General features: G+C 31.9%; 2 protein-coding genes across 6 annotated transcripts; one reads left to right on the top strand and one right to left on the bottom strand.

Moving 5' to 3' along the window:
• Window positions 1-5,171: 5,171 nt before the first annotated feature.
• Window positions 5,172-9,753, bottom strand: LOC120575740 (L10-interacting MYB domain-containing protein-like). Of its 3 annotated transcripts, XM_039828432.1 has the most exons (5): window positions 9,575-9,753; window positions 8,313-8,482; window positions 6,186-6,476; window positions 5,819-6,050; window positions 5,172-5,733 (listed from the first exon to the last, which is right to left on the bottom strand). In XM_039828432.1, the coding sequence occupies exons 2-5, from the start codon at window positions 8,460-8,462 to the stop codon at window positions 5,249-5,251; spliced, it is 1,158 nt and encodes a 385-aa protein (XP_039684366.1). In that variant the 5' UTR covers window positions 8,463-8,482; window positions 9,575-9,753; the 3' UTR covers window positions 5,172-5,248. The 3 variants fall into 3 exon arrangements, with proteins under 3 accessions (XP_039684366.1, XP_039684367.1, XP_039684368.1); XM_039828433.1 differs by lacking the exons at window positions 5,172-5,733; window positions 5,819-6,050; window positions 6,186-6,476 and adding exons at window positions 6,709-7,463; window positions 7,565-7,888; XM_039828434.1 differs by lacking the exons at window positions 5,172-5,733; window positions 5,819-6,050; window positions 6,186-6,476; window positions 8,313-8,482 and adding exons at window positions 6,709-7,463; window positions 7,565-7,888.
• A 392-nt stretch (window positions 9,754-10,145) lies between these two features.
• On the top strand, window positions 10,146-14,738 carry LOC112421309 (L10-interacting MYB domain-containing protein-like). 3 transcript variants are annotated; one of them, XM_039828437.1, is made up of 5 exons: window positions 10,146-10,335; window positions 11,428-11,597; window positions 13,434-13,724; window positions 13,860-14,091; window positions 14,177-14,738. In XM_039828437.1, exons 2-5 carry the CDS (start codon window positions 11,448-11,450, stop codon window positions 14,659-14,661), a joined length of 1,158 nt encoding a protein of 385 aa, XP_039684371.1. In that variant the 5' UTR covers window positions 10,146-10,335; window positions 11,428-11,447; the 3' UTR covers window positions 14,662-14,738. The 3 variants fall into 3 exon arrangements, with proteins under 3 accessions (XP_039684371.1, XP_024638328.2, XP_039684372.1); XM_024782560.2 differs by lacking the exons at window positions 13,434-13,724; window positions 13,860-14,091; window positions 14,177-14,738 and adding exons at window positions 12,022-12,345; window positions 12,447-13,201 and having other exon boundaries at window positions 10,157-10,335; XM_039828438.1 differs by lacking the exons at window positions 11,428-11,597; window positions 13,434-13,724; window positions 13,860-14,091; window positions 14,177-14,738 and adding exons at window positions 12,022-12,345; window positions 12,447-13,201 and having other exon boundaries at window positions 10,157-10,335.
• Window positions 14,739-16,184: the final 1,446 nt, after the last annotated feature.

Raw genomic sequence — 16,184 nt, 5'->3', positions numbered from 1 at the left:
CAAATGCTGAGATTTTGAATACGAAAAAGTTACTCAAAAGCTTAAATCCTCATATGGAGTTCAAGTAGAACAATGATTGGAAAGTAACTTCGGTCGCTAGATGGCCAACGAATGGATCCTCATATCATCCGCTCGAGCTTCATTGCTCGAATTTTGGTCTGTGTGGCCGAAAATATATTAAACCTAAAGATTGTTTTCTTTTAGATGAAGATCTTAAGAAATAAATCATACAAATTATCCGAAAGTCTAAAGATTGTTTTCCTTAGAATTACAAAGACATGTTACTAAATAGGGATGGCCATGATTATAAACATATAGAACTCGAACCGTCATCGTGGATATAATCATGAGATTATCTAATTATTTCACGTTATGAGAAAGTTAATAATAACTTCTTGTTTCACTTGAAAATGTTTCACTTATTTGCATTTTCAAATATAAAATGTCAATGTCAATTTCAAATCCTTTTGAAAAACGACATTTGGGGGCACCTGTTACATGAAAGCTTCGATTTAAGCGTTTTTTATTTGATTGATTACATATACAACATTATTACTTGAAAGTTCAATATTCAAGTCAGAAACGTCTTGTCAAGAGTTCGAGGAATATTATTTCAAAGACCAAGAGTGAAGGAAATTCAAAAACAACGCCTAGAAATATTTGAAAAATCAAACTTCACAACTTCTAAAAATTGTCATAGTGAATTGTATCCAAGAAGTATTTCCAGTAAATTGTTGAATTTTTAGCGCCAAGGATTCAAATACAAGAGAGGAACTAGTAGGAAAAAAAAACTTGAAAGTTAGAACACCCATGAAATTCATGCATGTTAGGAGTTAGTTTATTTGTTAGTCTATAAATTATAAAATCAAACTCGATGCAAAAGAGTTCATTTTCGTTTCATAAAACTAAGCCTACTAGATGACACATTCGTCCTCACATGACAATACATTATCATTTCATACAATCGATTAATTCTATTAGCGCAATTATGGTTTCTTCATGCACAACCAAACTGAAATTAGGGTTTCCAACGGAGAAGATGAAGTTGGTTATGGTGGTTAGAGGTTGTTATAGGTTTATGAAAGAGAGAGAAGATAATATTGGAAAGTTGTTATTCTCATTAGATTTTGAAATTGAGTTACAATTATGTATTTATACACAATGACTTAGAGAGCAAGTATCTTGTAACTTCCTAACAAACTTATCCAAACAAAACAAACTAAACTCTTAAGCATTTGTTAATCATGATTATGGATTAAAACACACAAACTAATAAATTCAACCGCTATTTTTTCAAACACTGCAAATTCAATCTATTAGTTTATCTACTATCAACTATCGACTAATTTATCAAATTGGCCCTTCTTTGTTTATCCTTTTTTTTTCCCCACTGTCACAAAACTCCACATGTATAATTATATTGACTGTAGACGTCATAGAAGAAGGAAGAAACAGCGGCAAGTCCAATGGTTTTGTTTGCTGGTGTGACTATTTCATTGTACTGTAAACGTGTACTTCACAATTCAACTTGGTAATAACTTTCTTCTCCAATGGATCAATGATATGCCACTATACGGGAGTTATATTTAATTCAGTTATTCAAATTTCCATTTTGGGACCAACTTGACAAAACTTATACATCAATGTTTATTTATTTAAATGCAGCATTTGGGTTGTTTATGTAATCCTTCAAAATTAAATATCAAAGAAATTCAACCATGACATCTACCGTGACTTGAATTCAAAACCAGAATGTTGCACTTGGTATGGTAAGTTATACATAAATTTCATAGTAAATTTGAACGATGTTTGTGGTGCTCTCTTACCTCGTATGAGTTTGTGTCTCCTTATGTTTTGGATGGTCATTGTGGTGTGATTCTGGATTTTGAGATTTACCTACAATGACATCGTCTTTCCTAAAGTACAATATGTTTTCACAATTTCCCTCTTTAGGAAAATTGTTTAAGATATAGAAGTTAAGTTTGACATGACCATTAAACGTCTAATCAGTTTTAGGGTGCTTGCAAGTAACACATGTTCATGATTTTCTTCTAACTATCCTTGTTGATGAGTTAGGTAAGCATATATCATCAGTGGAGTATCGTAATATCTGCAGATATTGTCTTATGATTCTATTATTTCATATTGATGACATGCACCCCGTTTGCCGTAAGGTGTGCCTGGATACTTTTAAGGAGCATGCAGTTCATTGTAAGGAGCTTCACGGCTTTAAGTACAAACATGACTTTGTTAAGAATGTCATTTTTGATATATCCAAGCGGGTGAGAGTATCAGTGAAGAAGGATGGGCATGTGATCTTTCTAACTGACTCACTAGATAGAAGATTGAAATATGGGCTTGCAAATGTTATGTTTTACGGATTGGTAGGAGGAAAACATGTATGTGTGGACTTGATTGGGATTTCACCGCTTGTGAGATTAGGGGTTAAGGCTTTTATGGTAGGACATACATTCCTAAAAGTTGCGCCAATTAAAGTAGTCAAACAAGAGAAAGCATGTTCTGACAATCAACATGTTTTTATATCATTTGCATTTGACATTTTTGGCTTCCTAGCACTAGAGTTCTGAGGGTCATGCATAACATAGTCATGTCACATAGGTCCATGAATAATATATTTACTAGGATTGATTTTGTCATCCTAAAATGCCTAATGACGGTGTTTGTTGTATGTTTACCTTCTACTAGGTATATAACCCGTGCGTTGCACGAGTTTGATTAAAATATTGCTTGCAATTTGCTCAAGAACCATACCCAAGCAATATTTTTAATTTGATCCACCAGTTTTCCCACATTATCCATCATACCTTAAAATATAATATTGTTTCTAATATTTTAAATGCATCATATTGTTGTCAGTCAAACCAATTGTTTAAATATCTTTATGTGACTTTGCGATAACAAAGCTCTAAAATGTTCTCTCTAATTGCTATGCATAGAACCTGAAAACAAAATTAAAAGAAAACCAACATCAATATTGTTAAAAAATAATGTATTCTCTCTAAAAATAAAACACAACATCAATCTTGTTAAGAAAACAATGTGCTCTTTCAATATATAATGATACAAAATTGAAGAGTATCATCCAAGAGTTGATTGAAGAAAGTTGATTGAAGAGTATCATCCAAGAGTTTATAGAAGGCATGGTGGAAACATCCCGGATTGAGTGAAAATGAATGTGGCATAAGATGTGGTTATAAAGGGTGGGTGGGAATTCAAAAAAAAAAAAGTACACTTTAAAATTTTCCATTTTGTAGGTTATAATTGAAGGAATGTTAAAAGATACATCCAATGATGATGTTGTAAGAAATTATGGAATGTTTTAATAGTTTGTTAAGTGCATAAATTGTTACTATTAGATTCTTAAAACATGGCTATAGAAAAACAATGATGTTTCTATTCATTAACGTAACTTCTTTGTTATTTTTGTCTAGAGTGAGATCATAACCCATTGTATTCTAATGTATTGTATGATTGAGTTAGCATGATTGTGAACAAAAATATGTGATAAGTTACATATTAGATTAGTTTATTAGATAGAATAATTAGAGAATAGAAAAGCCTTTTGAAGAGGTGCCACATAGGCACAATCCTTGCATTAGAGTGAGTCAAGTTTAGTTTACATAGAGAAGAAGATATAGATAGATAGATGCCCCAAAGATGCGACACCCATCTTGTTCCTCAGCTCCTCAAACTTGTCATGCTTCACAAATTTTGTTGGAAAGTCCGCTTCCATATATAGCAGTAGGACAATGTAGCGGTTTCAGTCTCCCTTTATTTACTTGATCTCTAATACAGTGATTCCTTGTCTCAATGTGTCTACGCTAAAATGTCACAATATTTTTTTAGATAGTTAAAGTTTCATAGTGTTTAATTTAAGTTTAACAATTAGATTGGAGAAAAATATGACAACTTATAATTTTTTTTCTTGATTTAAATTGTATTTCAAATAATTCAAGTAAAAAATAATAATTTATTTAATATGGCTCCTAATATTCACATACTCTTTTTCCATAACTTATAATATATTAAAATAGACCCCTGAAATTATTTGTTTACAACTCATCAATTATACGCTATATAATTACACATAATTACCTCACATCCTCCTCTAATCCAACACTGCACTCCAAAATAATCATTCCCAACACTTCTTTTAATTCATTTCTCATTCTCATTTTCTTTCTCTTTTACTAACTCTTTCTCACATTTTCTACCCTCTACGCCTTTTTGAATGGAGGATAAATAATAACTATAAATATATTATGAAAGGATGATAAGTTTTGTAACTTAAAATTACTTGCATTGTTATAATTATTAGATTAGATAGAATGAGAAAGGGTAAGAAGTTATACTATATAGGAGAATGTTTTTTTTAGAGGTGACACATATGCATAATCATAACTTGAGAATGATGAGTCAAATTTAGGGCCTGTTTGAAACACTTTTTAAAAACAGTTTTTTAATTTTTAAAAATTAAAAAATTAAAAACTTGTTTGATTACCTATTTTTAAAATATATTTTTGAAAAGTGTTTTGGGTTTTTTAGTTTTGGAAACTAAAAAAGTGAAAGAGCTAAAATGGGTTTTGCTTTTCTATTTTTAGTTTTAAGTTTTTAAAATAGAGTAAAAAATAAGAAAAGTGAAAACACGGAGAAAAGTGTTAGGGCTTGTTTGGAACACTTTTTGTTTTTAGTTTTTAAAATATGTTTTAAAAACTAATTTTAGGAAAGGGATTTCAAGAAGAGTAAAAGAAAAAACTTGTTTGGTAATGTGACTTTTCAAAACTGTTTTAGAAATGAAAAAATTAGAAAATCCATTTGGTGATATAATTTTCAAAAACAATTTTAAAAAATAGAAAATTAGAAAACTTGTTTGGTAATCAAATTTTTAATTTTTTTTTTAACCTATATAAATTATATTACCTTTTATATAATTGTATTTTTCTTACAATTTTATCCTTAGTTACCAATCAAATTAAATTTTAAGTACTATAGTTAAATGTAGAATTTAGTCATAAAATAAATAATTTTTTTAGATATGAAGTCATAATTTGTTCAAGCGATACAAAATTGTAAAATGTGAAACATATAAAAATATTATAGCATATTAATGTCGATAACATAAACATCAAATAAGCAAACAAAAACAATCATCCGCAAAATAACTAACAAAACTCCATACTCCATTGTTGCATATAAGAAAATTTTAAAAAAAATGTAATTAGTTCGATTAATTATGACGATGTACCCACATCCTATCTCTAAGATGATTCCTATCCATTGCCATCTCAGTTGCACCTTCATTAGATAACCTTGTTAAGTTTTCAACATTCGAGCTCCCTTCAAGGTTAGGAACCTCGTTCACCGCCTCAAGTTCTATATCATCCATTTCCTCCCATATCCTAAACAACTCATCAGGCAAATTCCACTTGCGTATGTAATTGTGAATAGCACAACAAGCAGTTACTATGAGTCTTTGCCTTGAAGGTTTGTAGGAAGGCATTAACTTTAAAATAGGAAATCTGTTTTTCAACACCCCAAAACAACGCTCTATTGTCATCCTTAAAGACGAGTGCCTGTAGTTAAATAACTCTTCTGGACTTTTTGGTTGTCTACCTTGACCTCGATATTCTTGTGCATGATATCTTTCACCTCTATAAGGGGGAAGAAAACCTCCGGTACATGGATACCCAGAATCAACAAGATAAAATGAACCTTCATCAAATAAAATACATGTTAGCTCTACTTGTTAATTTCCTCAATATGATTGTATAACTTTATGTTAGATATTAATACTTACCTTTAGGTGGCCAAGGAAATCCTGCATTTGGATTTGTAATTGCATCAAGTAAAACTTTAGAATCATGTGCACTTCCTTCCCACCCCGAATATACATATGTAAATATCATGTTGAAATCACAAGCACACATGACATTCTGAGTGATTGTTGCCTTTCTACCTCTACATGAAATTTGTTTCTCAGCAGGAGCCCATGCACTTATTTGTGTACCATCAATTGCACCTATGCAATTCTACAAGGCATAATCCAAATTATACGGATAATTAAACAACAACCAAATATCTTTGATAATATGAACGCATAAATGATTAAATTATGTGAAATAAAGATACAACTACAATAACAATAATATGAATTACACACATACCTTGAACCAAGGATAATATTTTGGATTATTCTTAATTCTACTAGGCAACTCCATAGACTCTTGCTTTATCAGTTCTTTTCCTAATCGACACACTGCCCTTAATACTTCCTTGAAATTGCGTGAGATTGTTTCTGTGGAATGTTGAAAACGGTTTGAAGCAACTCTATGACGAACATTATGACCAATTATGAATAAGAATGTAGCAACTTTCTCTTCAACAAGCACATCCCTCGAGTCACTTAAGTAGTTCTTGTCTCTTAGTTCATTACAGAAATTAAGAAAACACTCTTTCTTCATTCGAAATAGATCAAAACAGCTAGTTCCAGAACCATTTAACACTTCAGCCACAAACTCGCGACCAGACAATGAAGATGTCAAAACCTTTGATTTGTCAAAGTGTTTCTGATGATAGTCATAAATGATACCACATAAGACAAAGTCCAAAAATTCATCATCACTTGTATCAGAAGTAGAATCATCACTTTTTTCAATATCAGTTATAGTTATAACCTGTCATACAAAGTAACAATAAAACTTAAAAACACGATACTCGATAAGAGGAAAATAAAAGGTTTTACAATATCAATTCTCAGAAACATCATGTAAATAAACACACAAGCAATTGTTCAGCAAATACTAAGATAAGTATGTCCGATCACTAAAGATGATAAGTATGTCTCATCACTAGAACCTAAACAAATACAGGTTATATCCTTAGAGCCTAAGTATCCATCCACGCTTCCTCTCATTAGGCATGGCGATAAACATTTCCCTCCAATCAGAATCCTTAAACTTTTCCAAAGCTTTTCCATAGGTATCATCTGAAATGTCTTCTAGTCCATCGAGAGCAGCCACACACTTGGTAAGAGAACAATCCGAAGTTACACGCGAAGTAGCCTCTGCACTCCTATCCCTTCTTAACCTATCAGCTCTTACCAAAGAAACTTGAGCCCATGCTGCAAGTGCCTCATTCATATGATGTGATGTAGACTCCTTCTTGGATCTCACATGAATCTGTTGCTTTTCACTGCGCGTGATGCGCTCAACTTCATGTAGATCATCATATGAACTATCCTTATCAACATGCACATGATTAGCACTCCCATTCCCATTGTTAATGTATTGATCATCAAGCTCATTTTCGTCATCTGTGTTTGGTGGGTCTTGGGTAGATGAATGATGAAGTACTCCAGCTGCATTATTTTTGTTGAATATGATATCCAGCAACTTGTAATGGTCACACCCTTTCTTTTGAAACTGTGCAGCTTTGGGATGTACCTGAAATGATATATGCATATCATCAATATTGAATTTATCAAGAATGAGCAAGAAACCAATATGTACCAAATGATTATATACCGTATTCAATTAAGTCGTACCTTCAGATAATTTTTCCAGACTTCTTCAGTTGCAGTAACAGTGTTTGTTTCAGCATTCCAGCCAAATCCTGTGTTCTGCTTCAGTGAATAGAACTCACGATACATGGCTCGCAACCTATGCATCTTTGCCTTTAGTTTATCAGCTTGATACAGTCGTTCAGTTATGGTATTCAACTTATACGTCATTGAGGACCATATTCTAGTATGAAACACACCATTTGGCATATTTCCTTTTGTAACTTCATCAACCATTATGTCAATGAAAACTTTCGTTACAAAATCAGGCCAAAGCTTTGTCTCATTAATGTCAACATTAGTTGCCATCTATCATAAAAATACGCATTACAATTTAGAATAAGCATTGAGTAATATTAGTTCTCATAACAACTTATGTCCTATAAAAGTAGCAGCAGAGAGAACAAATAAAATCAAGGTAGCAACAGAGAGTTCATTTCTGTTCTATTCCTTGTGTGCACAGTTTTATTAGAATCATGGAACCAAAGTTTAACGTACATTTTATAACTAGTTCATAAACAAACAAAAGTCTCATAATCAAATTGCTTGGAAATCGAGACTCAAGGGACTAGTTCATAAACATTTATCTGCTCTACTCAACCAACTAAGGCACATTTTAATTAATGACTAAACTGTGACGCCTCACTAAAACAAAATAGAGTCGGTGTAGTGCAACTGCAGTAGATGAATGAGAATATTTTGCATACATGGGGCTGAGATGAAGGTAGGTTACCTGTGTAGCATCAGCAGCAGTGGCAGGCGCACCAGAAGAAGCAGGAGCGACGACCGAGGAGGAGGCATGCGCGACTGATGAAGAGGCTGCAGGCGCAACAAATGAGGAGGCAGGAGCAGTGAAACGTGGACGGTGGCTAGTGTTTTTCATACTACTTCAAATCCTTCTACCTGCACCACTTCAAATAATTAATCGTGATTCATGATGAGATTCATGTCTAAAACAGATATGCAAAGAGAGAGTCATATCAATAAGGTTCAGTTAACAAATTATTACATGTCTATGTTAACAAATGATTCAACAATACATGGATCAAAATTCATATGTTAAGTAAGCCAAACAAATATGTAGCCATCTGTTAGGGAACAAGCATATCAATGCACACAAGAACTAGAAAAAGGAATATTATGAAAACTTGAGAATGATCTCATTTTATTGATTGTCTATCTGAATGACTGAAAATCAAATGCAGCACTATTTATAACTCATATCAACTCACTAATAAGTACAATAAGTTACACTTGACTAACTAACTATCAGTATTAACAAATTAATTAAATGCCACACTAGCTGAAATCTAATTACACTTAAGAACATCAACAGTTCAAATTGAAGTAATGTCCATTGTCTAGCACTAACACAACATTGACTCATGTTACGTTCAATTACTTCAGATTTTCAAATTATTTTCCATCGGTGAGTTTTGTATCTGGTATTCGTGTGAATATTGTAACTTATTAATGACATTGAAAGATACAAGTTGATAGAAGCCATAATTAAATAATGTTAACAATTTTCATGAGTTGATTTCAACTTATATTCATAATTTCTTAGTTCTTTAATATAGCTTATAAATAGCAATTAGAAAAATAATTTAACGTTATTTTCTATTTTGCTATAAAAATAGCTTATGCTTATAAATAAGTGCTTATTATGATAAGCACTTATACTATAAGCTGCAAATAAGTTTTTTTATCTAGACAGGAACTTAATCCAGATCTATAAGCTGCAAATATCAATCACATAAGCTACAAATAAGTTATCAAAATGAATCAGAGTTTATCAAACACAACAACATATAAAAAGCATTACAAATTTCGAATTCTACCACAATCTCAAATTTACAAATTAACCTAATATTGAAAATCATAGATCTAAAAACACAAAATCAAGTAAGAAATCGCTATCTTAGGTGCAAAATTCTGAATCAAAGAAACAGAAATTAATTTAAAAATGAAAAACAATTAGATGTGAGATGTAACCTGAAAAAACCACAGAGAAGAAGAAGCACGGTGGAGAAGAAGAAGCGCGGTGGAGAAGAAGAAGCGAGATGTAGACCGAAGAAAAATCACGGCGGAGATCGGAGAAGAATCGCCGTGGAAATCGCCATTTCGCTTCTCACTGTTCTCACGTTAGTTTTTCTGTAAAATGAGGAATGATTTTTGATCCAAATTTTTTTGATAAAAAATATGGAAATGCCCCTGAACTTCAAACATAATTACAACTATGCCATTGGAGAAAACTAACACTTTTCTCCGTGTTTTCACTTTTCTTATTTTTTACTCTATTTTAAAAACTTAAAACTAAAAATAGAAAAGCAAAACCCATTTTAGCTCTTTCACTTTTTTAGTTTCCAAAACTAAAAAACCCAAAACACTTTTCAAAAATATATTTTAAAAATAGGTAATCAAACAAGTTTTTAATTTTTTAATTTTTAAAAATTAAAAAACTGTTTTTAAAAAGTGTTTCAAACAGGCCCTTAGTTTTCTCCAATGGCATAGTTGTAATTATGTTTGAAGTTCAGGGGCATTTCCATATTTTTTATCAAAAAAATTTGGATCAAAAATCATTCCTCATTTTACAGAAAAACTAACGTGAGAACAGTGAGAAGCGAAATGGCGATTTCCACGGCGATTCTTCTCCGATCTCCGCCGTGATTTTTCTTCGGTCTACATCTCGCTTCTTCTTCTCCACCGCGCTTCTTCTTCTCCACCGTGCTTCTTCTTCTCTGTGGTTTTTTCAGGTTACATCTCACATCTAATTGTTTTTCATTTTTAAATTAATTTCTGTTTCTTTGATTCAGAATTTTGCACCTAAGATAGCGATTTCTTACTTGATTTTGTGTTTTTAGATCTATGATTTTCAATATTAGGTTAATTTGTAAATTTGAGATTGTGGTAGAATTCGAAATTTGTAATGCTTTTTATATGTTGTTGTGTTTGATAAACTCTGATTCATTTTGATAACTTATTTGTAGCTTATGTGATTGATATTTGCAGCTTATAGATCTGGATTAAGTTCCTGTCTAGATAAAAAAACTTATTTGCAGCTTATAGTATAAGTGCTTATCATAATAAGCACTTATTTATAAGCATAAGCTATTTTTATAGCAAAATAGAAAATAACGTTAAATTATTTTTCTAATTGCTATTTATAAGCTATATTAAAGAACTAAGAAATTATGAATATAAGTTGAAATCAACTCATGAAAATTGTTAACATTATTTAATTATGGCTTCTATCAACTTGTATCTTTCAATGTCATTAATAAGTTACAATATTCACACGAATACCAGATACAAAACTCACCGATGGAAAATAATTTGAAAATCTGAAGTAATTGAACGTAACATGAGTCAATGTTGTGTTAGTGCTAGACAATGGACATTACTTCAATTTGAACTGTTGATGTTCTTAAGTGTAATTAGATTTCAGCTAGTGTGGCATTTAATTAATTTGTTAATACTGATAGTTAGTTAGTCAAGTGTAACTTATTGTACTTATTAGTGAGTTGATATGAGTTATAAATAGTGCTGCATTTGATTTTCAGTCATTCAGATAGACAATCAATAAAATGAGATCATTCTCAAGTTTTCATAATATTCCTTTTTCTAGTTCTTGTGTGCATTGATATGCTTGTTCCCTAACAGATGGCTACATATTTGTTTGGCTTACTTAACATATGAATTTTGATCCATGTATTGTTGAATCATTTGTTAACATAGACATGTAATAATTTGTTAACTGAACCTTATTGATATGACTCTCTCTTTGCATATCTGTTTTAGACATGAATCTCATCATGAATCACGATTAATTATTTGAAGTGGTGCAGGTAGAAGGATTTGAAGTAGTATGAAAAACACTAGCCACCGTCCACGTTTCACTGCTCCTGCCTCCTCATTTGTTGCGCCTGCAGCCTCTTCATCAGTCGCGCATGCCTCCTCCTCGGTCGTCGCTCCTGCTTCTTCTGGTGCGCCTGCCACTGCTGCTGATGCTACACAGGTAACCTACCTTCATCTCAGCCCCATGTATGCAAAATATTCTCATTCATCTACTGCAGTTGCACTACACCGACTCTATTTTGTTTTAGTGAGGCGTCACAGTTTAGTCATTAATTAAAATGTGCCTTAGTTGGTTGAGTAGAGCAGATAAATGTTTATGAACTAGTCCCTTGAGTCTCGATTTCCAAGCAATTTGATTATGAGACTTTTGTTTGTTTATGAACTAGTTATAAAATGTACGTTAAACTTTGGTTCCATGATTCTAATAAAACTGTGCACACAAGGAATAGAACAGAAATGAACTCTCTGTTGCTACCTTGATTTTATTTGTTCTCTCTGCTGCTACTTTTATAGGACATAAGTTGTTATGAGAACTAATATTACTCAATGCTTATTCTAAATTGTAATGCGTATTTTTATGATAGATGGCAACTAATGTTGACATTAATGAGACAAAGCTTTGGCCTGATTTTGTAACGAAAGTTTTCATTGACATAATGGTTGATGAAGTTACAAAAGGAAATATGCCAAATGGTGTGTTTCATACTAGAATATGGTCCTCAATGACGTATAAGTTGAATACCATAACTGAACGACTGTATCAAGCTGATAAACTAAAGGCAAAGATGCATAGGTTGCGAGCCATGTATCGTGAGTTCTATTCACTGAAGCAGAACACAGGATTTGGCTGGAATGCTGAAACAAACACTGTTACTGCAACTGAAGAAGTCTGGAAAAATTATCTGAAGGTACGACTTAATTGAATACGGTATATAATCATTTGGTACATATTGGTTTCTTGCTCATTCTTGATAAATTCAATATTGATGATATGCATATATCATTTCAGGTACATCCCAAAGCTGCACAGTTTCAAAAGAAAGGGTGTGACCATTACAAGTTGCTGGATATCATATTCAACAAAAATAATGCAGCTGGAGTACTTCATCATTCATCTACCCAAGACCCACCAAACACAGATGACGAAAATGAGCTTGATGATCAATACATTAACAATGGGAATGGGAGTGCTAATCATGTGCATGTTGATAAGGATAGTTCATATGATGATCTACATGAAGTTGAGCGCATCACGCGCAGTGAAAAGCAACATATTCATGTGAGATCCAAGAAGGAGTCTACATCACATCATATGAATGAGGCACTTGCAGCATGGGCTCAAGTTTCTTTGGTAAGAGCTGATAGGTTAAGAAGGGATAGGAGTGCAGAGGCTACTTCGCGTGTAACTTCGGATTGTTCTCTTACCAAGTGTGTGGCTGCTCTCGATGGACTAGAAGACATTTCAGATGATACCTATGGAAAAGCTTTGGAAAAGTTTAAGGATTCTGATTGGAGGGAAATGTTTATCGCCATGCCTAATGAGAGGAAGCGTGGATGGATACTTAGGCTCTAAGGATATAACCTGTATTTGTTTAGGTTCTAGTGATGAGACATACTTATCATCTTTAGTGATCGGACATACTTATCTTAGTATTTGCTGAACAATTGCTTGTGTGTTTATTTACATGATGTTTCTGAGAATTGATATTGTAAAACCTTTTATTTTCCTCTTATCGAGTATCGTGTTTTTAAGTTTTATTGTTACTTTGTATGACAGGTTATAACTATAACTGATATTGAAAAAAGTGATGATTCTACTTCTGATACAAGTGATGATGAATTTTTGGACTTTGTCTTATGTGGTATCATTTATGACTATCATCAGAAACACTTTGACAAATCAAAGGTTTTGACATCTTCATTGTCTGGTCGCGAGTTTGTGGCTGAAGTGTTAAATGGTTCTGGAACTAGCTGTTTTGATCTATTTCGAATGAAGAAAGAGTGTTTTCTTAATTTCTGTAATGAACTAAGAGACAAGAACTACTTAAGTGACTCGAGGGATGTGCTTGTTGAAGAGAAAGTTGCTACATTCTTATTCATAATTGGTCATAATGTTCGTCATAGAGTTGCTTCAAACCGTTTTCAACATTCCACAGAAACAATCTCACGCAATTTCAAGGAAGTATTAAGGGCAGTGTGTCGATTAGGAAAAGAACTGATAAAGCAAGAGTCTATGGAGTTGCCTAGTAGAATTAAGAATAATCCAAAATATTATCCTTGGTTCAAGGTATGTGTGTAATTCATATTATTGTTATTGTAGTTGTATCTTTATTTCACATAATTTAATCATTTATGCGTTCATATTATCAAAGATATTTGGTTGTTGTTTAATTATCCGTATAATTTGGATTATGCCTTGTAGAATTGCATAGGTGCAATTGATGGTACACAAATAAGTGCATGGGCTCCTGCTGAGAAACAAATTTCATGTAGAGGTAGAAAGGCAACAATCACTCAGAATGTCATGTGTGCTTGTGATTTCAACATGATATTTACATATGTATATTCGGGGTGGGAAGGAAGTGCACATGATTCTAAAGTTTTACTTGATGCAATTACAAATCCAAATGCAGGATTTCCTTGGCCACCTAAAGGTAAGTATTAATATCTAACATAAAGTTATACAATCATATTGAGGAAATTAACAAGTAGAGCTAACATGTATTTTATTTGATGAAGGTTCATTTTATCTTGTTGATTCTGGGTATCCATGTACCGGAGGTTTTCTTCCCCCTTATAGAGGTGAAAGATATCATGCACAAGAATATCGAGGTCAAGGTAGACAACCAAAAAGTCCAGAAGAGTTATTTAACTACAGGCACTCGTCTTTAAGGATGACAATAGAGCGTTGTTTTGGGGTGTTGAAAAACAGATTTCCTATTTTAAAGTTAATGCCTTCCTACAAACCTTCAAGGCAAAGACTCATAGTAACTGCTTGTTGTGCTATTCACAATTACATACGCAAGTGGAATTTGCCTGATGAGTTGTTTAGGATATGGGAGGAAATGGATGATATAGAACTTGAGGCGGTGAACGAGGTTCCTAACCTTGAAGGGAGCTCGAATGTTGAAAACTTAACAAGGTTATCTAATGAAGGTGCAACTGAGATGGCAATGGATAGGAATCATCTTAGAGATAGGATGTGGGTACATCGTCATAATTAATCGAACTAATTACATTTTTTTTTAAATTTTCTTATATGCAACAATGGAGTATGGAGTTTTGTTAGTTATTTTGCGGATGATTGTTTTTGTTTGCTTATTTGATGTTTATGTTATCGACATTAATATGCTATAATATTTTTATATGTTTCACATTTTACAATTTTGTATCGCTTGAACAAATTATGACTTCATATCTAAAAAAATTATTTATTTTATGACTAAATTCTACATTTAACTATAGTACTTAAAATTTAATTTGATTGGTAACTAAGGATAAAATTGTAAGAAAAATACAATTATATAAAAGGTAATATAATTTATATAGGTTAAAAAAAAAATTAAAAATTTGATTACCAAACAAGTTTTCTAATTTTCTATTTTTTAAAATTGTTTTTGAAAATTATATCACCAAATGGATTTTCTAATTTTTTCATTTCTAAAACAGTTTTGAAAAGTCACATTACCAAACAAGTTTTTTCTTTTACTCTTCTTGAAATCCCTTTCCTAAAATTAGTTTTTAAAACATATTTTAAAAACTAAAAACAAAAAGTGTTCCAAACAAGCCCTTAATCTATGAGAAGATCTTTAAGGTACCATATCATCACAATGCTAGATCAAGAGTAACTCAAACTTACTTTACAATATAAATATAGAAGACTAATATATAATGGATTTAAACACTTATACATTCAACATTAACCTCATACTTTCATATATATAAAATCCATATAAACTTTATGAAATTAAATCTAAAAACATTGCTAATAAATTCATTAAACTTTAATTAAAAGAAAACAACTAAATGGCAATAAAGTCATTTAATTATCCTTAAAATAATGTAATAATAAAACTTCCTCAAAAGAATGTGAGTATAGTTAGACAATTTCATCAGATGCACCCAAATTTACTCTTAGTTGTAGGAAACTCAATTGATGGAAAGTATGAAGGTCAGCCAATTCCATGGTCAAGGGTTAAATTTCCATGTAAATCATCAAAACATGATTTTGACTCTTCAATTTCACGAAGATTTAGAACATTCCATTAGAATTTTGAAAAGATGTGTGCTTCTACAATTATTTACCTAGGATACTTGATCTTATAAGAAACTATTCAATTAAAAATATAATAAGAGTATTTTTTCGTATTACAAAGGCACGAATACTTGATCAAATTAAACTAACACCTATGGATAAAGATTCTTACTTTCTCTTGTTCGACCCTTTAGGAATTTTGGTGTTGAGAGTTTTGAGTTTCTTGTAAGATCCATCCTAATCCTCCTCCATCTTATGGCAATTAGTTGAGAAGGGAAAATCTCTAATAGTTATAGCAACAACCACATGTTAGCTTGAAATAAAAATGAATAAAAAAATATTCATTTTTTTTATGGATTTTTAATATGTTTCATTCTACATGTTTAGTGAACTCTTTATCTCATAACAATGTTAAATAAAAAATAATAATGAAAAAATACTTTAATTTCAATGAAAAAATACAACTACCATTTCATATATGAAGTGTCCTTT

The sequence above is a fragment of the Medicago truncatula genome, chromosome 8 (assembly GCF_003473485.1).
Source record: "Medicago truncatula cultivar Jemalong A17 chromosome 8, MtrunA17r5.0-ANR, whole genome shotgun sequence".
NCBI lineage: Eukaryota > Viridiplantae > Streptophyta > Magnoliopsida > Fabales > Fabaceae > Medicago > Medicago truncatula.
Note: the sequence above shows the minus strand (reverse complement) of the source record. Positions and strands in the feature narration are given on the sequence as shown.

Coding starts and splice junctions, on each gene's coding strand:
- LOC120575740 (XM_039828432.1), bottom strand. CDS start 8,462: ATGAAAAACACTAGCCACCGTCCACGTTTCACTGCTCCTGCCTCCTCA. Junction 6,477..8,312: donor CTGCTGCTGATGCTACACAG/GTAACCTACCTT, acceptor TTTCGAATGAAG/AAAGAGTGTTTTCTTAATTT. Junction 5,734..5,818: donor ATTTCCTTGGCCACCTAAAG/GTAAGTATTAAT, acceptor TATTTGATGAAG/GTTCATTTTATCTTGTTGAT.
- LOC112421309 (XM_039828437.1), top strand. CDS start 11,448: ATGAAAAACACTAGCCACCGTCCACGTTTCACTGCTCCTGCCTCCTCA. Junction 11,598..13,433: donor CTGCTGCTGATGCTACACAG/GTAACCTACCTT, acceptor TTTCGAATGAAG/AAAGAGTGTTTTCTTAATTT. Junction 13,725..13,859: donor AATATTATCCTTGGTTCAAG/GTATGTGTGTAA, acceptor TATGCCTTGTAG/AATTGCATAGGTGCAATTGA.